This window comes from Hakea prostrata, chromosome 8 (genome assembly GCF_041222555.1).
Source record: "Hakea prostrata isolate BN-2017 chromosome 8, UWA_Hpros_2, whole genome shotgun sequence".
Classification (NCBI taxonomy): domain Eukaryota; kingdom Viridiplantae; phylum Streptophyta; class Magnoliopsida; order Proteales; family Proteaceae; genus Hakea; species Hakea prostrata.
In genome coordinates this window covers 26,304,737-26,332,734 of record NC_142607.1, presented here as the reverse complement: position 1 = coordinate 26,332,734, position 27,998 = coordinate 26,304,737, and the positions used below count along the sequence as shown (strand labels likewise).

Here is a 27,998-nt window from a genome sequence, read left to right as displayed (position 1 = left end):
GGTTCCCAAGGCTTTCTGCAAACTATTCCGAAACCTAGAGGTGAACCTAGGATCTCTGTCAGAAACAATACTCACACAGGCACTCCGTGCACTCGAACTACATTGTCCACATAAAGCGTAGCTAGCTTATCCATACTATGAGTGATCTTCATAGGAATAAAATGGGCTGATATGGTCAACCTATCAATGATTACCCATACGTATCATTACCTTTACTTGTCCAAGGCAAGCTAGTCACAAAGTTCATAGTGATATCTTCCCACTTCCAACTAGGAACAAAAAGGGGCTGTAGAAGTCCAGATGGCAGTTGATGAACGGCCTTAACACGTTGACAAGTTTCACACTTGGCCACAAAATCTTCCACGTTGGTCTTCAAACCAATCCACTAGAATTGTTCTCTTAGATCCTTATACATCTTAGTACTTCCTTGGTGCATTGTAAAAACTAACTGGTGTGTTTCTTTCAAAATTTCCTACTTAATTTAGTTAACAGCAGGCACACAAAGTCTTCCTCTATATAACAAGGCACCATCCATAGATTTGCTAAAATCAAGATCCGACTCAGGATTCGAAGAAATCTTCTCAATTTTCTCCTTCAATTCCTGATCAGAGGCTTGCAAAGCAACAATTCTATCTCTAAGGGGGGATCTTGCTGTCATGGAAGAAAGAACAAAATCAGATCCTTCTGGAACAATTCCCAAACCAAGTTCTGAAATAAAAAGCAGCAACGGTTTACTCAAAGCATTTAAATCTAACTCTTTTCTTTTACTTTTCTTGCTAAGAGCATCAACAACCATATTTGCTTTACCAGGGTGATACTGAATATCGCAATCATAATCAGATACTAATTCCAACCATCTTCTTTGTCGTATATTTAACTCCTTTTGGGTAAAGAAGTACTTCAAACTTTTATGATCAGTGAAAATAACAATCTTCTTTCCATATAGATAATGTCTCCAACTTTTTAAGGCGAAGACAACAACGACAAGCTCTAAATCATGAGTGGGATAATTCTGCTCATACTCTTTCAATTGCCTAGAGGCATAAGCTACCACTTTCCCATGTTGCATCAAAATGCAATCCAAACCAATCTTCGACGCATCAATATAGACTGTCAAACCACCGGAGTCATCAGGTATAGTTAAAACCGGGGTACTTGTCATTCTATCCTTCAACTCTTGAAAATTCTTCTCACAAGCGTCGGTCCAAACAAACTTCTCTTCTTTTCTAGTTAGCTTAGTCATAGGAACAACCAACCTAGAAAAATTCTCAAGAAATCTCCTGTAGTATCCAGCCATTACTAGAAAACTTCTTATTTCTGTCACGGTCTTCGGTCTGTCCCAGTCGGCAACTGCTTTAACTTTCTCGGGATCAACACGAATAACTTCTGCTAAAACCACATGGCCTAGGAATACTACTCCTGAGAGCCAAAAGTCACACTTGCTAAACTTGGCATAAAGTTTCTTTTCTCTTAATCTTTGCAAGGTGAAACTAAAATGTCTCATATGCTCTTCTTTATTCTTTGACTAAATCAAGATGTCATCAATGAAGAAGATCACAAATTTATCAAGCACATAATGAAAAACTCGATTCATAAGATCCATGAAAACAACAGGAGCATTAGTCAAACCGAAGGGCACGACTCTAAACTCATAGCGACCATATTTCGTTCAGAAGGCTGTCTTGAAAATGTCACTAGAGTTCACCTTAAGCTGGTGATAATTCAGATCTCAGATCAATCTTTGAGAACACGGCTGCACCTTTCAACTGATCAAAAAGGTCATCAATCCTGGGCAGCGGATATCTATTCTTTATGGTCAACTTGTTCAACTCCCGGTAATCAATGCATAGACGCGTGTGCTCTACTGTCTTTCTTCTTCAGCTCCCCAATGTGATACACTTGGCTGTATAAAACCTCTGTCTAAGAGCTCATTCAGCTGGTTCTGTAGTTCTTTCAGTTCGGCAGGTGTCATTCTATACGGGGCTTTAGATACCGGAGCGGCTCTTGGAATTAACTCACTCGAAAACTCCAAATCTCTATCAGGAGGCAATCCTAACAATTCTTCCGGAAAAACGTCCTTGAAGTCACAAACTGCCTTGACTTCTTCGAGCTTCTTCTCCTCCTTGACCTTGCTTCCAGGTGAAGCACTTTCCACAAATGCACAGATTTGCATCAATGCGGTCAAAGTCTTCTTGCTAACTCTTCCTTGCTCTCCTTGAAATTTAAAATTTGAATTCCCACCAATCTGGAATTAAATCCTTCTTGAAGAACAAAGAATCACAGCTTTATGGGCTCTCAACCAATCTATTTGCAGATAAACATCAAAATCTTTCATATCAAGGAGTACTAAATTGGCTTTCAGATTCTTTCCACAAACAAAGACATGACATTCTTCTAATACTTTATCTAGTTTCATAACAAATCTTGGAGGGGTACTAAGCATCAAATAACTTGATAAGTTCTTGGGTGTCATGCCAGTCTTTCTAACAAATACTGATGAGATGAACGAATGAGATGCACTTGTATCAAATAATACAAATGCAGGTATATAATCGATTAGTAATGTACCTGTTACTACATCATGACTCCCATATTGTTCGAATACTAGATATATTGAACACTCTTCCTTATGGAGGGGCTGGAGCACTCTTTGCTACTGGGGCAGGCGGTTGATTTGTCTTCCGGGGGCAAGTACGGGCAAAGTGTTCGGTCTGCTACAGAAAAAGCATACGAGATCCTTTGGCATAACTGGAGGCATTGTCATCGGGGGCTTTTGAATCACTGGTCGGGGATTCATATACACTAGTCTAGCAGCTGGAACATTTACTGCTTGTTTGTTCCCACTGAACATTGTTTTGTTGTCTGGCCTGTGCATATCCTGAACTCTGTCCTACACTCCTAGGCTGAAAAGTAGGAGTAGGGTAGGGTGTAGGTCTAGTGAATCTTTTGTCAGATCTATCAACCAAACTAGGGCTTCTATTCTGCCACGGTCTCTGCACACGAGCACTTTTTTTCTTAGCTTCTTCTAACTTCTTTAAGTTCTACACAATTTGAGCATACATCTCTATAGGAAGAATAGTGAGGTAAGCTTTGATTGCAGGTCGCAATCCCTTGAAGAACTTCTTTGCCTTAGCTCGGTCTGGTTTCATCGAATCAGGGGCAAAGAATATGAGTTCTTCAAACTTCTGCTGGTATTCCAGCACAGAAAGAGGTCCTTGAGCAAGACCCATGAACTCGGCTTCCTTCGCATCTTTCACAGTCTTCCGGGAAATGGTTCTTACAAAATGCTTCTTTAAATATTTCCCAAGTGACAACGCCAGCATGCAAATCTTCAAGAATAGGATGGGTGGAGTTCCACCAGGCATCATCTTTATGCTGGACCTTCTGCTCAACAAACAAAATCTTCTGCGCTTTAGAGCACTGCAGATTCCGAAAAGCTTTCTCTAGTTCCCGCAACCACTTATTCGGAAACAGAGTGTCCTTCGAAACTCCATTGAAAGTTGCAGAGTGTCCTTCGAAACTCCATTGAAAGTTGGCACTTGCAACTTAAGGTAACTCTCCATTAGTCTGGTATGGGGAGTTTCGCCAATCTTTCAAGGATTCGGCACAACGGCTTGAGGATTTCTTCTATGTGCACCAGTACGGGTCTCATTGTGCAAGGTCATAAAACATGGACTAAAGAGTATAATACCATCATCTATTTGAACTGGGTGGCTTGCTGTTGTATGATATTACCCATGATTTTGGCAATATCCTGGAAATTTCCCATCAGCGGAGCACCAGGGAGATCATTAGCAGTCTGGCCAATCACAAGAGTCTAATCTCCAGTGACACCATCAGGTATAGATCCATTTGGTACCCTTCCATTCTCACTGCGGCTTGTACCAGTGTTAACGGTTCCTTAGGTTAACCATCCTGAAAATCCGAAAATTTAAAGCAATAAAAAATCAAAGATTCATCAATATCCACTTGATCTCATGCTTAGAGTACTCAAATCAGACTTAGAATCATCAATATAGACATTACACAAACATTTATGGGCCAAAAATCAAAATTTCCAAAAATCACCATAAACAGAGTTCACTGATCCTAAACTAATCAATTACCCCTTTTCACCATCCCCTAGGATTGCCCTATGCTTTAGACACTATTCCTATAAGTAATTGCCCAATATGCCCTACTTGCACTAATCCAGAATTTTCTGCAACTATCTTCTTCATTAGGTTGTTCTGCTGAATTTTCAAAACCCTAAACTAATCAATTTCAGACCTAATCCCCAAGTACAGTGATCGTTTGATCCTTAGAATCACCCCAAAAAGCATTCCGCCATTCCCATTCACTAGAATTTCCTTGGCTAACCCCAAGTGTAGGGATTTTACCTAATTACCCCTAATCCTAGACCCAGGTTACATTAACTGCACTGCCCAACTGAAATTGCAAGACTACATAAAGAGTATAATACCATGAATAAAACTCCAGAAAACTGATAACGTGCTTCTGGGCAGCATCTCAGTGATTCTGGGGCCTACATCAATCACCTAGTGCCTTGACACCATGCAAATAAGTATTGTGAGCCGTCCAAAATGAATGGTCTAATGTTTAGAGTTCTGGACAGCCGTTGTTCATTGCACAGCTCTCCATGGTAATTTGTGTTATATCAGACTCTTGTTTGTTACTTCTTTCTATTGGGCTAAACAGAGATGTTCATCAACTTAAATATAGAGAATCATAAACTGTGGTAAGCAGGCCTCTTTTTATGATTTTAGAGTCTCTGATGCAGGGATTAAGACATATTTATGTGAGCCAGGATTTAGAGTTTAGTAACTTAGCTGATTGAATGTTGCCCTAAAACCAAGGTCACTCCAGGATCCTCTTCCCTGAGAATCATCAGTCTTCTAGGGCTGCAATTGCCTTCGTTTTTGTAACAATAGATGGGAGCTAGGGTTAGGTTAGGGCTAAAGTAGGTTTCGGCTAGGCTGGTAGGTCTAGGGTTTTAGGGTATACCTTGCTGTAGTCTAATTTCAGAATTGAATTTCAGTTCTTGGGTTTGGATTAGAGCTAGGGTTAGGGCCAAGTATCCAATGGGTGATAGGGAAGCTAATCCTAAAAAGGTTTAGGGTTTGGATGAGAAAAAAGGGAGATTTAGGATTTTAAATGTTTTTAAGGGTTAGGGTTTAATGAAATAGATAATATGCAGGATGTTCTAGGGTTTAGAAGGGAAGGGTGTCTAGGTCCTAAAGGGGTTAGGGGAATCTAAGATTTACAATGATGCTGCAACTCTGGTTTTAGTTTCTGGAAATTCCAGAAGTTGCGGCAAGCTTTAGAAGAAGAAAAGAAGAAAAGGAATGGGGAGGGGCTGTGACTATAGTAGAAGGTTAGGGGAGGGTAGGGGTTTAAACTATTACTGAAGGGGGAGGGATCCTAAGGCTGCCACAGGGGTTGGGAGGGGGCTGGATATAACCACGATGGAGCGGAAGGGGCTGGGGTTCTAAAACTAGGGTTTAGAGGGATGGATCGGGTTGCGGGTGGTAGGGAAGAAGAGGGGAAAGACTGGGGTGGGGCTGGGGATGATCTATAGTTGAAGATGGGCTATGACTGCAGGAATTGAAGAAGGTTGCTGGTAATTAAAGAAAACTGCAGAATTCTCACTCTTGAAGCTGCTGCAGGCTTTTCTCTTGGGAAACCGACGACTCCTGGTTTCAACACTCAATTGATCTTATTTAACCTAACTTCCTGATTACAGAGTATGGAGATATATTTATAGCCTCTAAAATGAAAACACAATAGACTCAAATTAAGGAACCAACTTGGATTCTAACTTGCAATCTAATTATACTCCTAGTACTTTGACTCGCACAAGGATCCTTCATAACTTACTCTAGAGAGTTCCAATTTGAATTCTAAGAGTAGATGTTGGTTCTTTGCAAGGACTAGAACAACTTAATGGACTCTTGCATAGACTAGGAGTCTAACCCTATTCAGAACTCTACAATAACTTACAAAATTAGGAGTCAAATTCAATATAAAAGTTGATATAGGGTCCCAAAAATATGACGGACCCAATGACATCCTAACATGGACTTAGTGAAATGACCAAAATAACCCTGGTGGGTTTGGGGGCATAGGGTTTGGGGAAGCAACCCTAGGCGGTGTGCTTCCCTTGGAAATGATTTACATCATTTATTTTTGAAAGCAAAAGCCTATAATCTTTGATCAATAACACACCGTTTGTTCGCAAGTGAAGGAGTGTGAAAGATAGAAAGGTGGGATCCACTGGTAGTGGGGTGGGGTATTAGGAAAGTTAAGGAAATGATTTTGTGGAAAAGTTGAAAATGCGAGTCCCATGTTAATTAAAATATGGGATAATTACTGTTGCCCCCTTGTAGTTTGATTTTATTACTAATAAAACCCTGTTCTTTACGAAATTATTGTTGCCCCCCTTCCTTCTAACGGTGTTAAGTAGCCGTTAAGTTTGAATATGTAATGTCTAATTTGAATATGTACGCATGGGTATAGACTGTACTATGCAAAGGGATATCATTGATCTAGCTAATCTCTTTCAGGCGGATTCTGATGATGAGGAGCACATTGTTGATTGGGTGAGGGATAGGGAGGCCTGAGCCACTTATTGCACAAGAGGTCGACATTGGTACTAATGAGTTTTTATATCTGATGACGTTCAGGTACATGCTTGGGATGCAATTGGTGCCCTTTTTGAGTGATCAACTGGTGGATGTACCGTTGCAGATTGGTCCAAGGGCCTAAGCAACAATGTTGAGCTTGTGCCTCCTACATATAGGTAGAATCCGAACAAAACCCAACCTCCTAATTAGGTTGGGACTTGTATTGGGGATAATCTAGTGTTATAGGCATTGATGGTGGTTCAACTTATGATGGTGTTGTTGGTGGCGGTGGACTTCCAAAGCATTATCTAGTACCATTACTAGAGTCACCGAGCTCATTAGATTCACATGGGAGACACAACTCACATATGCCACCCAAGATTTGCACCATTGTGTCATACCTCATTATAGGAGCGTGCCCTTCTCTATTGGGACTAGGGGTTACTCTAGAGGGTCTCGTGGCCAGTTCAACCCACTAGGATTGACAGACATGGACATGGCCTGCTTGGCATGCTCAATGGGATCCATGAGCTTGAATGGTATGGAGAGTGTAGAATCTTCACCATACGGGGGTTATGGATATGGATATGGTGGAGCATATGGTGGAGTTGGGGGGTGGGGGTTATGTATTGATTCTAGTTGTATGTTTGCACATGGGTATAGGGATGGATCAGGTGCGTCATTTACTAACTCCATCTTTGGATATCCATCAGGACAATCAGACCAGACCAGAGACCAGCCATCATCATCAGGTTACAGTCCATGGCTTGACGACACATTCCCTATGCTAGGATATCTAGCTTAGGTTGATGAAGCCACCCTTTTAGTGATGGACTATATAGACAACTTTATGTGTACCATGATATCACCTGCTTTTGTATAGGATTCAGAGTACTACATGACTCAAGGGATGGACCCAAGTAGACATAGCAGCTTTTATTAGACTAGGTCTCAGTCTTCCTTTGATGGTATATTATGGACTTCTTACATCTAATCTACCTTATTGGCCTGTTTGGTTATGTGAATCTAGAGATTTGAAATCTTTGTATTCACAACTGGCAGATTTTTACCCATTTGGTTGTGTGAATCCCTAGATTCATGAAATCTAGAGATTCACCTTTTTACACTAAAAGCGTGAATCTGTAGATTTATGGGTATGAGGTGAAATCCAGAGATTTCACCCCTACTATCAAAACATTAAACATTTGAACCATAATTCAATAAATATTTTTTAGGATAAATCTACAAATTTCATTCAAAAAATTCAAGCTAACCAAACAGTTAATTTTATGAACCATGACTCTAGAGATTTGAAGTCTATAGATTTGAAATCTCTAAATTTTTAAAATCTACAGACTCAAGTAACCAAACAGGCCTTTAACTAAGTATTGAGTTCTATTTGTATATTGAATTCTATTTGTTTTTGTACTTATTGCATTTTAATGAAAATTTTAGTCTTCTCTTGCATTATCCATATTTACATTTATGAAAATGCATGTTCCAATCCAAATTTCCATTTTTGTCTACGTACAAGCAGGTTTGTGCAAATCAAGAACACCTCTTTATAATAGGTTCTTGGAAAAAATAGCGCTTCCACTGTATTATTGGCCTCAAATTAGGTTGTGCACTGAAAAACAGGCCAATTAAACACCTAAACCCCACCAAAACAAGGCATCAAAACATGGTACAAACTTGTATCTGTATCTGGGCAGTCTTGACTCTCGACAGTGTCAAGATAGAAAGATGAGATGAGATTTTTAACTATGGCAATTGCTCCCTTTTTGGATGATGAAATAGGTGTAGGGGTTACCATCAAACCAGAGCTCAGGATGGTGAAGCAGCAGAGGTGGTCGTTGCCATTGCATAGGTGGAAGCAAGCCATGATCTGTTATGTGCTTGTTTCTCGTGCACTTATGGGACGCATCTAGTGGATTAGTATTTGGAATTATTTAAGGATAGTGATAGTTAAGTGTTGCTTGATTTATTCTTTTAGTAGTTTGTAATTTGGTAGCTTTTTAGGACCTAAGTTGATTGGGTAATTATTATACAACTCCTTGAGTATGGATTTTGGTTATGTTATAAATTTCCTTTTAGTTTTCTTGCCTATGAGTGCGTTGTGGATGTGATGCATATGATTATGTCACTAAATATGAGATCCAAGTGTGCATCAACTGTTAATCATTCAGCCCTTTCGTGTTGGGTGGTGACACCTTTGATATCTTTATAAATCATCAAGGATATCTGCATCATCTGGCATAAGCTTCACATTCAGATCTGTAGGAGTATCTAAATGCTTCGATCCACGCATCTCAATCTTGACTAACAGGCTATGTCCCTCTTAGAGAAATGTATCTAAGTTAATAAATGGGGCTCTAGTGTGAAAATAATAGACTCCATTGTCAAAGGAGCTTTCCTTTCTACAGTTCAGTAGCAGTGGGCGTTAGCTAGTAGTTGTTTGATGTATTCAATATCCATGTCTTTAGAGTTTTTATTTAAAGGCACTTGCGTGCTTTAACAAATCATTTTTCATTATGGAGAAACATTGTGTAACAAGGGTTCAGGTTCCTAGGTTTTGAATGGAGTGGCTGTAGCTAGGGTTTTCTAGGGTTTTAAATAGGGAAAAGGCTGGAATGGGGAATTGAAGTTAGGGGACATAGAAGCGAACTTGACTCTTAAAGGGGGTGGGGAGTGGGTAAAGGGTTGGTGAATTCTAGGTTTGAGAGTTTTAAGTAAATTTTGTTTCTTAGGTTTTCTGGTTTCTTAACCTGCTGCAGGTAAGAAGGATAAAGAAGAGGAAGAGAAAATAAGAAGACAGGGTCTGAAGGGTTGAACTGGGTTTGGGGGAGGGAGGGGGTTAATGGAATAGGGAGTTTTAGGGGGGGGGGGGTATCTAGGGTTTCTGTCGAGGGTTGCGGAAGTGCTGGGGAAGAATCGCGATGGGGGGAAAAGGGCTGGAATGCGGGATTAGGGTTAGGGTGGGGTAGAGGAGGATTGCAGAGAGTAGAAGGAGAGGTACTGGGCTGGGTTTTTTGTGGGGGCTTGTACTTGGGAATGCAAAGGGTTCAAGGTTCTCTTCAAAGTTTTGCAGATTTCCTTTCTCTCTTGGCTGCCACAAGTTTCCCCTTAGGAAACCCACAACTCCAGCAATATGCTCCTTCAGTTCTCAATCAATTTTATTAATCATAAATTTCAAAGATGTTATGGTGAGGCTTTTTTATATCCTTTAAAAGGAACTCACAGTAGGACTCTGATTTAGTAAAGAATTCAAATTGAAGCTCCTTTCTGACAACGGACACTTAGACAATGATTTTTTCATATCTCACTCTAGAAAGGTCCAAATTGAAATCTAAAAGTACATATTACCCTTGCAAGAAGTAAAACCAAACTAGAGAACTTCTTTTCAGCTTAAGAATCCTAAACTAACAAGGATTCTTCAATAACTTAACAAATGTGGACTTAAACTCAAAAACAAAAGTAGATTTGGTTCCCACAAACACGCTGAACCCAACTAAACCTTAAGTGGACTCAACCAAAATATTGCAAAATTACCAAAATATCCCTATAGGTAATAGAGGGCCAAAGGATTTAGGGAAGCAACCCTAGGCCCTATTTCGGCCCTGGATCTGGTTCATATTGCTAGCTGTTTCAGCATTTGTCTAGTCCATATCATCTCATGAGTGACGTGTGCTATAGCTCTAGGCTTAGACTCTACGCTTGACCCAGCCACAACAGTGTGTTTCTTACTTTTCCAAGATACAAGGCAACCAGGAACTAGAGTGTAGGAGCCTGTGGTTGGCCTCCTATCAATTGACGATCCAGCCCTTTCTCCACCCGAGAACCTTCAACTCTTCTATGACCATTATCTCCCTGCACGTCCACAACAAGTAGCCTTCTTAAGATCAATGTACAAAATTTCTCATGGCAACCTTTGAATGACAGCAAGGGTTGAAATGGGATTCAATCAACTGATTGAATTTAGACAAAATCTTGGTATCTCGGTGATATTTTAGTGAAATTTTAGAAAATTTGATGAAACTTAAAGAATATCTATCAAGGGGTTGAAATTGTAAATTTTAAATTGAAAAATTTGTAAATTGTAATTGAGATTTTGGGCCAGGCCTTGCACAATGGTTGGTGGACCATAGTTGTAGCCCTGAGGTCAAGGCAATCGAAACAACCTCCCAGCAAAAATTGTTGGGTTAAGACTATGTAGGAAAATTGCCCCCTCCCCCCGGACAACTCTACAAGTGTGGAAGCGTTTGGCACCGAGTCCGCCCTTTTCTTGTAATTGAGATTTGACTGCTTCTTAAAGTTCTTGCATTTTAATGCAACCTTCAATGTTCTCTTGTATATCCATGTTTACATCCTTTGCATATTAGCTGGCATGTGCAAAATAATATTGCCATTGTGGCTTCAAATTAAGCTATACAGCAAAAATCAGATCCAAAACCACCTAACACCCACTGAAATAGTCCACTGTACAATGTTTGGCCATAATTTCAGGGGAATCTCGATATCTCGGCCGATGAGACTAGATTTTAAACTTTGCTTAAGATACCTGAATATCCGTTGAACCGCATCTCATTAGATTTCCTAGGAGGCAGGAGCAGACAAAATTGACTCACCAAACTGACTGAAATGCGATGTCAGGTTGAGTCAAAATTGAGATAATCTAATTTTTCCATCAGGTCTTCAATATCTTTCTATATCAGCATGTATATCTCCATCTTCTAGCTTAATCTTCACATTTAGATCTGTAGGAGTATCTAATTTCTTAGAACGAAGCATCTCAGTTTTGATCAACAGTCAATGACCATCTTTGACAAATGTATCAATGTCAATAAATGGGGCTGTAGTGTAAAAATAAGAGACTACATTATCAAAGGAGCTTTCCTTTCTAGAGTTCAGTTGTGTGTAGCTAGTAGTTGGTTGATGTATTCAATATCTGTGTCTTTAGGTTTGCTATATAAAGGTACTTACATGCTTTTGCAAGTCATACTTCTATATGGAGAAACATTGTGCTTGATATAATGGATCTACATAGGCATGTGATGCCTGTGTCTTACTTTGTTGTTCTTATTGTTCTCTCGCTTCCCTTATCCATTAGCACATCCATTTTAGTGACTTATTTTCTGTTTCTATTAACTAATTTCCATTTTACATCAGAATCTCAGGGTACATTGCTCATCCTTACTTGGAAATCTTTTTGCTTCTGCCTATTTCAATTCTGGTCTACAGTCTGGACTCTATTGTGAATTTACAATTATTTCCTTATTAGCATAATATTGATTTAAAGTTACCATTAAGATATCACTCTAGGTCTTTGTTTGTTTCCCATTGTGCTATGGATAACCATTCAAATCTGTAATCATCCTCTGTGAAAAGATCTTGTTTGATTACTGTTTTGATTACTCAAAGTCTCAAATGCCGTACTATGTTAGTCTCTTTGATGACTTTCTATTGTGCTTTATAATCTTCAGGCTTGTCTCTGTGGGGAACCTTGAAGCTGCAGTTTCTTTGCTACTTTCTACCCCTCCAGATGACTCTTATTTCTATGCCAATGCTCTACGTGCAGTTGCTCTTTCCTCTGCTGTGTCAAGTTCTCTTCATGAACTTGCCGTTAAGGTTAATATTCAATTCTAAATTTCTAATAGCAAAATACTTTGGTGCTTTAAGTTCACTATCTAAGTGGTAATTGAAGTTTTATTCATTTTACAGCTTGATATAAATTGAGTTATTTCTTTCTGGGCATTGTGTTTGGTTTAGGTTGTTGCAGCCAATATGGTGAGAACAGATAAGTCATTGTCTGGGACACATCTTTTGTGTGCTGTTGGAAGATACCAGGAAGCTTGTTCTCAGGTTTGGTTTTATATGTAATAGCAAAACTTTGTCTGTATGTCTAACTTATTAGTCAATTATAGGAGTGCATGATTCAGATATGGGTCCTACTTGGGAACTAGGTTCTAATTTCCTTAACCAGCTATTGATTAATGTATTTATTATGAAGTCTCTGCTTTAGTCAGTCGAAGTGATTTGAACCAGCATCTCGGGTTTGACTGACTGATGTCATGCTTTAGAGATCTAGGCCCACTCCAGGATCCTCTCTCAGAGAATCAGCAGGCTTCTAGGGTGTAAAATACCCTACAGTTATGGAACTAGGGCTGGAAAGAAGAACTAAGCAGCATTAGAAGCATAATTTGATGCCAGGTGTATTTTGGAATTTTGGCCAACCTACTTGAGCCCAGCTAGGCCTAATTGTAACTAGGAGTTTGTTAGGAGTTCAAATCTGTTTTTAAATTGTTATTATTTGAATCAGTCTAGGATGAGATAAGTAGAAGTCTTATATAAGTTAAACCTCCTACTGAATTTTGTTTTTGATGTTGGCTACTGTTAGGAGTTGGTAATAAAGGCTATAAATTGACGGTCTATGCTTGTAACAAACTAACAACACAATTTTGAGGATAGAATTATTGAGAAGTTTGTTGCAGCAAGGTCAAGTGTTCGAGTAGAGTTTTTTAAGGGTCTCAGATTTGAACAGAAATACTGGTCTGCCTCCACTCCCACATCCACCATCCCAGGCTTTATAAGACTGCTAAGAAACAATCTGTATCATTCCTTTCACCTCCCCTCCCCCAATCCCAACCTGTTGTTTCCCCCTTCCGTATCCCATTCAGCCATCCCTCTTCCCCAAAACTCAGATCACTCAAACCAACCCACAGAATTAGACTTCCTTCTAGACCCACATCTGCAACCAACACCCCACCCAAAAAAGAAGAAGAGCTACTTCCATTAACACTTGATCTAGTCCGAATCCTATTTTCATTCTGAAAGCCCTAAAACCTTCAAAACCTAAATTCCCAAAACCCTAAATCTGAAATTGAGAACAGTGAGATTAAGATCTATTTATTTTGAACCCTATACCTGCAACCCTAACATTAGGCCCTATACACCCATCTGAGAGATCCAAAACACGTAAAAGTTAAAACAGCCTTGAATCCATTAGCTGCAGGATTTGTGAACCGTGATTTTACTGCTGTTCATCAAGGGATCTTGGTTTCTTGCTCCTCATCCTTTTGAGACTACATCAGATAGGTTTCTAGATTACTAGGGATGTAATCTAGCTTGACTGTAATGGCTATTTATTCTCTGCATGAAGGGGAGGGCCGCAACCTTTCAAGCCTTCACTCTTTGCACTTCTCCATTTGTCCCTCTCTCATGTCTCGCCGTCTTCATTCTGTTTTCAGTTTTTTACTGCTGTCTAACAAGGTACTTTGGGTTAGATTACTCTGTTTTGGTCTACCTCAAGCCTTGGTCAAATATTTTGTATAATATTTGTCACATCCCAGTACTGCACCCTGGGCTTTATGGATCTCCATCTGAAAACCTGAGGTGCTCCTGTATCAGGCCCCTCTTGGACCACTGTGTGGTAGTATAACCATACATCAATTCATAACTCAAATCACAGGCAACACATAATTTAAAAAGTTGGGGAATTTCAATATGAGATACTGATAAAAGTGAAGAGCAATTACAATACTGAAGTCCTTAAATTGGATTAAAAATAAGTTTAATTACAGTATTCCCTGAGTTTTTCTCTATCACATCTGAAAGCAAATCAACTACTAATACTGTCACCTCGCTAAATACTTGCCCATAAGACTGCTCTGTGGATACACGTGCATAGCAAGCACACATGGCATTGTGCCCGGTATCAACAGACTCAACAGCCTCAGAATCACCAAATATATCATTTGAAAGTGTCCCCTGCTCAACGAGCATCTCAGATCCTATACCATATCTAAAAGAACTCCCACAGGGATCAGTTCCACCAAACTGGTTAGGGGAAACACAAACATCATAATGCATATGAGAATTGTCACCTATATGCAATTACAATTTAAATGCATCAATATGTTATTCCGCAACTTAGTGGATATGCCTTTAATGAGTACCAGCCCCATGAGTGGGTGTCCACTCATCATCTCATTGACCGAGGGTAAGGTTTAGGTCATCACTCCACACCAAAACCTGGCTAGGAGTTTTCAGTTCAAATTCTCTTTCATAAAAGTGGAGAGTAAATCAGCCATTGGTCTAGGGCTAGCACGTGTTAAGGGTCTTTTGTTACCATGCAATAGTCATCTACTCATTGTGCTACTCAAAGCTAGGGGCCACTATCCCTTTCTTGTCTTGGGTTAGCACCCCAACAGCCCTGTTGATGTTCCTTGGGACCCTCCCCCTAGTCCCCTCGCATGTTGGGGAAGTCCCTCGGTTTGCCATGAATGGTATGCCGTTGTTACCTTGTGGCCCCTTACATATTCAGTCCATGCTTTGGGAAACCCACAAGCAACACCTGAAACAACAACACCCACCCACATCACTCTTCCATTTTTCAATATCCTCACTAGTATTGAAAAGGGAATCCACACTGCGGTTGCCCCAACCTCAATGCCCCTATTAGTAGGGGAGTAGCACTTTGGGGACTTCCTAGCCATGCATACTACGTGCTGCTCATGAGCATGCTAATGTGCATGATAGTGTGGAGGCTGTGGCATTGCCCACAACAAAGTAGAGTTCCGTATCTCCTTCATGTGAAATCTGTTAACCCAACATACAATATCGTTTAAATCAATATCGCATCCAAGCATAAAACATAAATTCCAAGAAGATATCAACTTCTCAAACCACCCTTATATAAATCCCCAAATGAATGCATGACATGTTAACAAATATTAAAATGCATAACACAAACATATTTCAACCATAACAATGAATGCATGAATAAACGTATGCATCCTAGAATCTAGCATCCAATTTTCCCCTCACCTTGTAGTGTAGAACTCGTGCAAATTGAAGGGCAAACCCCTGGAGGTATCCTCCCAATCTGTTAAGTAATCTCCCAAAAACGACAATCACTGGTTAGTAAACTTGTCTAGGTTCATTCCCTTGTATCTGGCCTTGTTCTGGTTGAACAACACTAGCTGGTTGATTAGCCAATCAACCGCCTGGGGTGCTTTTTATTATCAATGTGGGAATTTGGGGTTTTCCCCTCCAGATCCGAATAGGTCTTCCCCTGCATTAATTCATTAATCCATAGGTTTCCCCAGTGTTTTTGCTCCATTAATTGTATTTGATTATATTAACTTACCTAATGTATTCATGATTCCTACATCATTCTCCTAAGCATGGTTATAATCCATTGTTGCTGTTACTACAGCATTTGGTGGATCTTTGGGCTTCTCTTAGTGAAGATATTACCCAGCCTTATGCAGATTCCAGAACCCCTCTATTGATTCTCCCTTATAACTCCCAATCCATCTGACAACATTACTAATCTTTACAAAACTTAATGAAAGTTATATTTGGAGGTAGAGGGCTGAGAGTTATCCCTGATTTGAAGGTGTATTGCAAAGTTCCCAGCAGTTTTGGTGCTCCAATGGTGGATTCCAGCCCCCTTGCTCCTTTCTCCGGTCTCAAATGTTTCTAAAAATGCACTATGGGTTTACAATAGGGTTTTAGGGTAGTGGTCAGGGGCATAAGGGTCATTGTCAGTGGTCTGTCACGCATAAATTCCGATCATCCAGGTTACTAGGCAGTCGATTGGCAATCAGCTGCCCCCATTTGACCACCTCTTTTCCTGACAGCATATTGAACCTCGTGTTGGCCACAACTCCACAAATTTAAACCAATTGATTTGATTTGATTCTTTTGCATTGCTTTCTAAGCTGAAAAGAGGTCATCTCTTATGAGGGATTCAAGACTCAGTTCCACCCAGGGCTTACTCTAATCTATCCTAGAGTGCTGATCGGGACTAGCCAAAGCAATTTAATTAAATTAATTCACCTAGTTGAGAGTCTTGAGTCTCTCATGGAGGTGTATTCTTTGGAAATATGCTATATATATCCCCAAACCCTCTGTGTAAATAAAAAAACAGCACCTTTGGTAAGGTCTTCTTCCTCCACTTCCGGCAGTTGGGATTCCAAGACTAAGTTGTCCACTTGGATGGACCACAACATATTTATGCTTGTCTTCTTGGGCTCGGGCCCTACAACATGTTATTGGGTTTGGGTCTCAGTAAGGTATTACAATATTAGTTGGGGTTGCTGGTAAAAGTTATTAGTGGAGAGGTGCGTCCGGGGTCTTATGTGATCGGCGTATTCCATTAAAGCTTAAAGGAAAATTTTATAGGACCGTTGTTCGACCAGCTATGATGTATGGTGCAGAATGTTGGGCTGTTAAAAAGAATTATATATATAAACTCAGTGTAGCAAAAATGAGGATGCTAAGATGGATGAGTGGCAAAACTAGGATGGATAAGATAAGAAACGATCATATTAGAGTTGGTCTGGGAGTTGCTCCCATAAGTGATAAGCTTAGAGAAAGTCGTTTGAGGTGGCATGGCAACGTTCAACGGAGACCTATAAATGCTCCTGTTCGGAGAAGTGATATAATCCATATTGAAGGAACTAGAAGAGCTAGGGGTAGACCTAAGATAACCTTAGGAGAGGTGGTGAGCAAGGATATGTATAGCTTATGCCTTGTATCTAGCATGGCCTCGAACAGAACTGATTGGAGGGCAAGAATCCATGTAGCCGACCCCATTTAGTTGGGACAAGGCTTATTGTTGTTGTTGTTGTTGTTGTTGTTGATTGTTTCATCAGCAATCCCAAGTGCGTGTGGTAGTTCTACTGCTGTGTAGCCTATGTCAAACAGTTGGGGTTGCTGGTAAAAGTTATTTTTTGACTTGGATTGTTTCATCAGCAATCCCAAGTGCGTGTGGTAGTTCTACTGCTGTGTAGCCTATGTCAAACAGGGCCTGCGGTTGTTTCCTCAAACTCTACGGTAGTCCTATTTTTGCGATCCTTGTATTGGTAATTTTGCACTTTTTCTGTTGGGTCCAATTAGGATTTACTTGGGTCTAGTATGTTTGTGTGACCCTAGATTCTACTCTTGTTTTCTAATTTGAGTCCATATTTGTTAAGTTATTAAAGAATCCTTGTAAGGGTAGGATTCCTAAGTTGTGAAGGAGTCCTCTAGTTTTGTCCTACTTTTTGCTAGGATTCTGTGTCTTCTCTAGGAATTTTATTGGGATTCTTGTAGAGTGGGATATGAAAGTTCCCCATGTCAGTTAAAGTCTTTAGTATATTAGGAGTTTGAGTTTGAGTTGTCTTGCAAGTTAAGAGTCCTAGTGTGATTTCATTCAAAGGGCTACAATTGTAATCTGCAAGTTTTGATGATTAATAAAATTGATTGTGAGTTGAAGGCAGCCAACGGAGTTGTATTGGTAATTTTGAGTTGTAATCAGGTTAGTCAAAGGTCAGGAGCTCAATCAAAACTAGCTACACTTGCCTCTCAGCCTGCTTGCAATCCTTCCTGGCTGGTGAAACTGTTAGACGAACAGGACTCGTCTTTCATGAGGGCTCTCTTTCACTGGGAAAGCTACCTACGGAATTCTTCTCACTTGGAATACAGCTCACCATCATTTTAAGAATAAAGACAGGTTCATTAAAATAAAGTACGAAGGCTATTCCGTGAGTTTACACGGAAGCAAGCAAATAACTGATAGTTGTCTGTGCCCAAAGTCAAATTATCGACATCGGTATTGTAAAAATTAGGTAGCAAGAAGATGCATTGGCTGATAACATATCCATCGCGCTTCCTCGGTCCGTCCGGACTAGACCATAGCAAGCTTCCTATTGGCCTGTCACCTATCATCCCCCTCCTGGTTAGAGTAGTTAGACAGAGACTCGCTCTTCTCGTCCACCTTACCAAAAGAATAGTTGTCTTCCTCATGTCGACCAGGAGTCGGTTAACTAGTCATTGGTCTTTACCATTGGACTAAGAGAATTGTGTTCCTTGGTTCAAAGGTTGGACCATCTCATGAAGGGTGGGACGCGTGTTGGCGTTGGTTGTATGAGCTATCTGCCCATGCAGTTTACGTTGGTGCCCCTATACCTGGAACCCGCCTTTCTATCCGCGATCTTCACCGGAACGCACACCGGGGTTGAAGGATGCTCTGCACTCACAAATGCCGAAAGCTCGTCAATTGAAATAATTCTCTAGCAATGAAGCTTTGCGGTTTTCATGGGCCCGTGACTTCCACTTTTTTATGGTAGTTAGTCTTTTAATCGGGGTCTATGACGCCTAAAGTCTTATAGTTTATGGTCCTAATCAGAGATGGGTCCATTGGTCTACCCTCAAAAAGAGTGACAGATGGATAGACCACACCTTTGACGGCCCTTGGCTGGTTAAGACCAAAGGGCTGCACCAAGAAAGAATTAACTGAGACTCCACCAAGGGTCTAAGCTTGCGCCCGGAGGGGTTCAAGTATAGGTACCTTGAAGTCCACTCCCTTCAACGCTACCATATCATAAATATTCCGCATTAGACCAAATCGGACCAACTGAGGGTCAGTCCGTCTAATATTCCAATGGGAAGTGAGAATGGGAGCATCAAAGAAATCCTCGATCCGGACATCAGGTGACAAAGCTAAACTATAATACCAATGGCAGTACTTAAGCCAATCCCTTACCCATGAATGAAGAGGTGACCACTCAAGAAAATCTTGGACTTTCTCAGTGACAAACAACTCGTCTGGGGTAAGACGTAGATCCCGAGGCTTCATTTCGTTACGAAGAACTGATATGATATGACCTCGTAGATACGGATTTAAGGGAAGACTACAACCTAACCAAAGCTCCATTGCTTGCTTTGGCAGGCGCATTTTAGTGGCCATTGCCCTCACTCTTTCAAACCTAAGTGAACGACAAAGGTCAAGCCTAGAAAGAACCCTGTATCCAGCACCTCCAATACGACATAATGTGCTAAAGCGTCGTATAAGGTATCGAGCAAACATTGCCATCAACCACCCATAAGGATGGTACCCATTTTATGAAGCTTTAATAGATATAGGTTTAAGGTCCACTCTCAATTCATGGACCCTAAAGTTCTTTGTTTGCAGACTCAACTGAACCATTATTGGAAATTCAGGATTTTTGATAATAGAATTGGAACCCTTAATTGATCCAAGGATTGTTCCCCCTTGCGACTTCCTGGTCGGCCTTGACAACATCGTCGCCAAGAACCGCGTATTTAGTAAACTTCTCACCCGATCTGACCTGTTCTGCACACCACCATATATTGATATGGTGGGTAAGTGCAAAGAGAGGCCATGAGGACAAATAGCTACGCGGTTGACCAGCCACAAACGATATCTGAGATAACTTCCGTTTAACAAAGGGAACCTCAAAGACATTACATGCTAAAGCTGAATTTACAACGGCTGAGGCAAAGGGTCTATCTAAAAGGTGAGCCATTACTTCGAACATAAAGACTAAAGGCCATCTATCAGTGGCCTACTTTAGATCGAAGGAATAGCACATCTTTTGGCCAACTAGGTAATCCAAAGGCCGGGTCTGATGAAAGGTTCCATCCATGGGTATCTTTCTAAGAACCTGTGCCAACCAGTCATGAACTGGAGACAATTACCTCTGGTTTACATAGTTACCTATGGCAAAGATCCTCCTCTTGCCTCCTCCCTCAATCACTTGACCTAGTCTCCAACAAACAAGGGGTAAACCGAGTTGCCGATGATTAGGCCAGGTAGGCACTATGGCCTTCTCGAAGAAATCGAGATCCTGACCTGAAAATAACTTGTTATTAACATTATAGGCAAATCGGACCCGGTGAGGGAAGAGAATCCCTGAAGACCACTGCTTCCGCTTAGGTCCATTCTGGTCTTGGAGTCAATGTATTCCAGGCACCGACAAATAAGGACAAGTATCCTAGCGATTCTCGGCTTGTTCGGTTTGCCACCGGGCAACCTCTAGGATATCTTTCTTCTTGGCCTCTATTCTCGTTGTGCCATCACTTCATTGTGTGGTACTGCACGGAAAAGGTCTATCCTAATCAAATACTGTTTTCAAGCCTCAACTAGGACACAGGCTTGACCTTCCTGTCATCTTCCTATCTCATGAATCTTTGATAGAGAGTCGAGTAAAGGCAGCCCATAGGGTCTTGGGAGTCTTCGACTCTTCTGGTATTCTTGGCACAGCTCCTATTCAATGCCAATAGTGTGAGGAGTTTGGTCACACTGGTCGCACCTGCCCCAATCATTCTTCTTCGCTTGCCACTGTTTTCAATCACTTGCTGTCCTCCAAGTTGCTGTGTTGGGCCAAGTCTACCATGGGCACACCAGGATTTGTCCTCGAGACCTCGAGAAATGGGACTTAAACTATGGTTCTGCATGTCCTCCCAAGTGAAAATCGAGTTGGGTGGAAGGACGGACTTCTTTGCTGCAAGGCCCCAACGACAAACCTACGGGTGGGGCATTTTCGGGGAGTAGCCCGCTTCTTCATACACTTCCTGGCACATACATTAAGGGAGCCATTGAAAGGTGACTGAAACACCAGAAACGGGGACTACCCAAGCTAATGATAGAGGCAAGAACACTTTCCGGCCAAGTCCCATTGATTGATCATAACAATATCGTGGAAATACTGCACGGACCCATATATATAGAAACGGAAATAGAATCACCTTGATACTAAACCGGATCGAGCCCGGGATCTTCTTGGAAATGGGAAGATCTAGGATAGGCAGCCAACCTCCTAGAGAGAGCGATGTGCATGGACCAGGTGAGTGGGGATGCAGCTCAGTGGACTACTCGTCGGGCCTGATTGGTGGTGGTATCACACCCTGGGGATTACGAAATAACGAAAAAGTAAAAGTGACCGAGATGCAAGGGAAAAACTTTTGCTTAACATTCCCGGAAAGACCACCTATTTGTTCCTTTACCGGGTTTGGCACGAAATCATAAATAAGCTCTACCAAGGATTGCCAAGCATTTGGTACTGACTTTCCTCCTCCTTTTAGTAACAAAATGAACCGAAGTAGGACCAAACCGAGAGTTAGCAGCATAGACAAAGATGGATTTGTGAATGAGAAATACAAGTTTTTTATATTCATAGGAATCCATGGGAGAAACTCCCCCAGTGTTTTGCTGCCGGTCCCAAGCCCGGGTAAAGGAGGAGGGTTGGTGCGTCAGGTCGGCAGCCGGCACCGGAAAAAATCTAGCCAAACCTTTTTCATGGATTCGACCTTATATGATAAAGCTATGCTAGGGCGTTCCCGACAAAAGAGCGAGGCTACACTATGGCCCGGGTGTAGTGATAATGGGCAAGGGTTAGTAGGGCGTCCCTGTGGCGGGTCGATCGGCGCCCGGATGCGGTGATAGTAGGAGGGTTCCGCGCCGTGGAGAGTGGGGGAAGAGCTAGTCCATAGCATAGCGTAGGATTAGATTGGATCTTGGAACATGGTCTCTATGGTAGGCTTAGAATTGATAGATGTTATGAGGGAGAGGATTAATGTGCTTGCATTCAAGAGACTAGATGGAGGGGTAAGCCAAGAGTTGGTGACTTTAAACTTTGGTATTGGGAGAAAAAATAAAAATGGAGTGGGTATAATAGTGGATAAGATTTAAAAATGATGTGGTGGATGTTAAAGAGTGGGTGATAGGTTATTGCTTCAAGCTTGTAATGAAAGAGTTCGTAAATATAATTTGTGATATGACCTCAGTAGGACTAGATGAAGTCTAAAGCTAGAATTTTGGGAAAATATGGGTGGATTACTGCAAGGAATTGTCAAGGAGAAAAGATTATCATAGGAGGTGATTTAATGGACATATTGGAAAGATCAAAGAGGATATGAGAGTGTTCATGGAGGTTATGGTTTTGGAGAAGGAATGGCGAGGGATTTCAATTTTGGATTTTGCTACTGCTTTTGATCTATCTATTATAAATACTTACTTCAAAAGAGAGATGAGCATTTAATTACTTTCAAAAGTGGACAGCATAGAGCCAAATAGATTTCTTCTAACTAGAAGGATGATAGATTGTTGTGCAAGGATTGCAAGGTGATACGGGGAAAGCTTAACGCACAACATAGACTTGTGGTCTTGGATATGTGCTTAGTCCCAGAACATATAAAAGGTCCAAGGTAAACTATCCCGAATAGATGGTGGAATTTGAAAGGAGAGTACTCTAAATCCTTCGTTAATGAAGTAGTCAAACAAGGAAATGGGATTTTAAAGGGGATACCAATGCAATGTGGAATGAGATGGCTATGTGTATTAAGAAAGTGGCTAAAGATGTTCTAGGTGAATCAAAGGAAGATCCATTCTTATAGAGAGCGTGGTGGTGGGATAGTGAGGTTCAGCTGCCATTAGGAATAAAAAGCTAGTTTTAAGACATGGCAAAGAACTAAGGATGTTGAGGATCTTCAAAGGTATAGGTTAGATAGAAATGAAGCTAAGAAAATTGGGAAGCAAGGGAAGGAAGTATGAAGAGTTATACAATGTTGGGCACAAAGGAAGGGGAAAATCTATTTATAAGATAGCTAAGATGAGGGATAGGAAGAGTAGAGATCTTGACCATGTTAGATGTATTAAAAATGGAGATGGTAAAGTATTAGTTTGTGAGGAGGATATTAAGAAAAGATGGAAACCTATTTCTCTAGTTTACTAAATGAGCATTCTTCAGCACTTATGGTTCGGACGATTACACTTTTCACCAAGGCACTGTGTCCGAACTTATATTCGTAGAATTTCGATGTCCGAGTAAAAGGCTTTAAGGAGGATGAAACTCGGCAAGACACAAGGTCCGATGAAATCCCAATTGAAGTATGGAAGAGCTTAGGAACCCATGGACTAGTTTGGTTGACTAAGTTGTTTAATAAGATTATGAGCACGGGGAAAATGCCGGATGATTGGAGGAGAAGTGTTGTGGTTCCAATTTACAAAAATAAAGGAGATATTCAAAGTTGTAATAACTATAGAGGCATTAAATTGATGAGCCATACGATGAAATTATGGGAGAGAATAATTGAAACCCGGTTGAGACACTTAACTATAGTTACGGAGAACCAATTTGGGTTTATGCGGGAAGATCTACAACGGAGGCTATTTACTTAATTAGGAGACTTATGGAAAGGTATAGAGAATGTAGGAAAGACCTTCATATGGTATTTATTGATCTAGAAAAAGCTTATGATAGAGTCCCTAGAGCGTTAATTTGGCAAGTACTAGAGAAAGAAGTGTTGCAAGTAAATATGTAGATATAGTTAAGGATATGTATGATGGTTCGGTGACTAGTGTTAGAGCAGTGGGGGGACAAAGTAATGAATTCCGATACGGTTGGGCTACATCAAGGGTCAACTTTAAGCCCATATCTATTTGCACTGGTAATGGATGAATTAACCAAAGACATTCAAGATGAGGCCCCCTGGTGTATGCTTTTTGCGGATGATATTGTGTTGATTGATGAGACCCAAGTGGGGATTAATACCAAATTAGAATTATGGAGAGTAGCTTTGGAATCAAAAGGCTTTAAACTTAGTAGATCGAAGACAGAATATCTAGTTTGTAACTTTAGTCATGATCGGGCGAGATGATGAAGTGGTGATACTTGACGATAAAGAGATTCCTCGGAGTGATTGTTTTAGGTACCTAGGTTCAATCATAAGTAAAAGAGGTGATTTAGAAGATGAGGTTTCCCAAAGAATTAAAATAGGGTGGATGAAGTGGAGAGGTGCATCCGGGGTCTTATGTGATCGGCGTATTCCATTAAAGCTTAAAGGAAAATTTTATAGGACTGTTGTCCGACCAGCTATGATGTACGGTGCGAGTGTTGGGCTGTTAAGAAGAATCATATAGATAAACTCGGTGTAGCGAAATGAGGATGCTAAGATGGATGAGTGGCAAAACTAGGATGGATAAGATAAGAACGATCATATTAGAGTTGGTCTGGGAGTTGCTCCTATAAGTGATAAGCTTAGAGAAAGTCGTTTGAGGTGGCACGGCCACGTTCAACGGAGACCTATAAATGCTCCTGTTCGGAGAAGTGATATAATCCATATTGAAGGAACTAGAAGAGCTAGGGGTAGACCTAAGATAACCTTAGGAGAAGTGGTGAGAAAGGATATGTATAGCTTAGGCCTTGTATCTAGCATGGCCTTGAACAGAACCGATTGGAGGGCAAGAATCCATGTAGCCGACCCCATTTAGTTGGGAAAAGGCTTATTGTTGTTGTTGTTGTTGTATAGGAATCCATGGGAGAATAGCAAATGGCTCCAGGGGGCTCCATGCAATCAAATGGAACTCATCCAAAAATTCCTGCCATGTACAACCCGTGTTGTAGTCTGGACGTGCGAGCTCATTTCTGAGATAGATGACATGAGAAATGGGAGGCCTTTTGGGGGCCCATCAAGATGCCGGACATGGTTGGCAACCTTTCTTACCGATGTCCATGTTGGCGGCAACTGTAGACCAGGTTGCCCCATGTTTATGGAGACTTGGTCATAGAAGTCCCGTATAACGTCTTCCCGATCATCGAGGGCGATAAATGTGAAATTTTTTGCCCCGGAGATTCTATGGGAAATTGGAAACGCCGAAGTGACCCCCGGCCTATAAATAGGAAGATGAGGAGATCACGGGCGAAAGATATTCCTATGTTGATATGAAGATTGATGTTCATTCGCTCCTTGCTCACGGAGCGGCATACCGAAAAAAAGGCCCCTCCCGGAATTGAACCGATGACTGACGCCGTATGAAAGCTTCGTGACTCTTGTCTTTGAAGCGCTGAGTTACTTAAGATTCTCATCTAAGATAAAAAGTGTCCCAAAGGGGGGGGCCTTTCTCATCCGCCTCTATTAGAGGAACCGGAACCCCAACTTGGCCAATCCGGGGAGAGCCTTTCACCTGAGCTGCGCGCTTGCTTAAGCCCTTTGCCATCTCTTTCCAATCTAAGATATCCGCCGGGGAGGCCTACTCTCGGGGAGTTGAACGGGGATATAGGACTAGCCCCTTATCGACTGACTGATTCATGGCTTGTCTTTCTTAATATGCTTTCGAATAGTATTTTGACTAGAAGAGATAATACAACTTGTGGGATGATTCGGTATAATTATAATTAACGAACTCCCTAACTCTGTTAACGCTGTCGCTCATTGCTCTCTGTACCTAGTTCCGTAGACTCTGTCTCTTTCCAGTGTAGGCAGCAAGTGTGGTTTAGAAGTACTATTGCAGGCGAGCCTAAAGACCATAACCCCTCATTACGAGTCAATCCCAGTAGAGGAGAGGAAGAATCGACATCTTGGCGAAACCGCATGATGAATGCGAAGAATGTGCATCCGGGCCAGTTGAGGACAAAGTTGGAAAAGAAAAGATGGCAATACGGTGTATCTTTACTGGGTACAATAGGCAGAAGAAAGGGTGGAGATGCGTTGATCCCACCAGCAATAAAGCATACGTCTCACTGCATGTTGTCTTTGATGATGCATCATCATGGTGGTCTGCCGAGAATGTAGTCTTGCCTCGACTCGGAGAGCATGATTATTAAAGCGGCAAAGCGACCAAAGCGATTGGGGCCCCATCTTGGCGAGTAGGCGACTAAGCAGCGCTTAGGTGGCAATAAAGCGACCAAAGCGGTTTAGTCAATATTTTTAATGTAACTACTTTTAAACTACTTTTTAATACAAATACTTTTTATAGTAAACTAAAGTACTAAACAAACATTCAACAATCACATTCATAAAAATAAAAATAAAAAAACATTCAAGAATCACAATTATGAAAAATTATCCAAAAAAAGAATAAAAACATAACTTCATCTCATCAAGCATCATAAGATTCATAACAATAATTATGTAGTATGTACTATATCAGTAATAAATGTGAAAAATGAAAATGAAAGAAAAGTAGTATGTACTATATCAGTAATCATTGAATATGGGTCATGCTTCACATTCTGTTGCTGACAGACACTTTGGGCCTCGATTTCGAAATGGCTCACATATTTAAATTTATATATGGCATTGTAGAATAAATTATGATTAAAAAAAGAAAAGAAAAAATAATATGCACAAATTACAAAATGTAAAAAAAGTGGTTGCTTTAGCATCTAGGCGGCAAAGCGGTAGTGGCTAAGCAAAAAAGCAGCAAGAAATCAGCCCGTTAGTTAAGCGGTCACAATTTAAGCGGTTCAAAAACCACTTTGCCGCCTAGGCGCGCCTAGGTGGACGCTTTGATAACCATGTCGGAGAGTTTATACACGAGTATGCGAGCACAGTTACCAGAGATGGAGGTTTCTGTCGGGCGAGACTCGGGACCAATAGAGTTGCCAAAATAGAGTCCACGAACTGGCAATTCTTTGAGCACCATTTGATAGAAGACAGGTGTTCGCGAGGTTCAAAGTACAAGGCCCATAAGCCAGGAAAAGCCCTCTCCAAGAAGTGGAGAGAGTAGCGCACGAACAAAGTTGCGAGATAATACAGAGAAGATACCACTACCAATGGAAGACATCACAACTGAAAATCAGCCAAGTCTCAGAAGGCGGATCAAGAAGTCTAATCAGAAGTATATGCAGGCTGACACCTTGCAGACGTTGTGTCACTCTCACAGTGTTGTGTCCGAGATTGGGGAACCGAGTTCGTTTGAAGACTATCGACCAGCTCTTCGGGGCAACCTCTTTGCCTTCTTTCTAAGAACTTCCTCTTTGTGAGGATAGGGATCCAGCGCCAGCGCCAAGGCGTGCAAGCCAAGCTTCCCTTCCGTCTACTTTCTTTCTCCGTTTTTGGGCTTTCGCCCCTAGGTGAGGTGCCTCTTCCCGTAGTCCCAAAGTAGAGGAGAGAGTTTGTTTACAGTAAGTGGTTTAGATCTACCAGGCCCCCAAGGGTGCCAATGCCAACAATAGCATATCTAGAATGATGTTCTGTTCTAGACTTTCCAGCTGTAATCGAGCCATCCGAGGGTTAGGATCAAGGGTTTGTCGAGCCCCGCTTGTCCCTCGGACTGAGCCTTTGGCGGCTGGTGTCTTTCTTGCCCGAGACCATGGGTGGCTTCTTGATCAAACAAGTGGAGTGACTGCTAAGGCCTCTTTCCTCTTGTTCGCATAGAAGAGAATGAAGAAGTTCTGTGGGCCTCCCCGGCTACCCGGTCTTTTGCTCTCTCCTTGGGCTTGCACCACAGAGTGGGACAAAGTGAAACCGGACCACCAAAGGTCTTCATGCCAAGTGGGAACCCGTCATGTGGATCTATGCTAGAAGACAACCCCGATCTTATATCGCCTTCGGATGCCTATCTAGAAGATTCCCATCCATACCCCTGTCTCGGTCCCGTCTTCGATCCACCTTACCTTAATTGGAGTCGAGCCCGTGGCTGAACTTACCTCAGCAGTAGGAACAAAAGCATCAATTCACTTCGGGCAAGAACCGGCTCCGGCTTTGTCTGAGCTTGCACGATTGAGGGCGGGGGCAAGAGGAGCACAAAGTAGCCATTGGTAATTATATCAATCAGCGGTTGCTAAAACCGGTTCATGACTAGTT

At 41.4% G+C, this 27,998-nt stretch overlaps 1 protein-coding gene across 2 annotated transcripts in view; it reads left to right on the top strand.

Annotated features, from left to right (window-relative positions):
- Window positions 1-27,998, top strand: part of LOC149007470 (uncharacterized) — a 114,859-nt gene that overhangs the window by 58,967 nt on the left and 27,894 nt on the right. For both annotated transcript variants that reach the window (XM_089164538.1, XM_089164537.1), the window contains exons 16-17: window positions 12,104-12,248; window positions 12,390-12,482. In XM_089164538.1, the coding sequence (XP_089020664.1) occupies window positions 12,104-12,248; window positions 12,390-12,482 (238 nt within the window). The remainder of the gene's footprint in view (window positions 1-12,103; window positions 12,249-12,389; window positions 12,483-27,998) is intronic.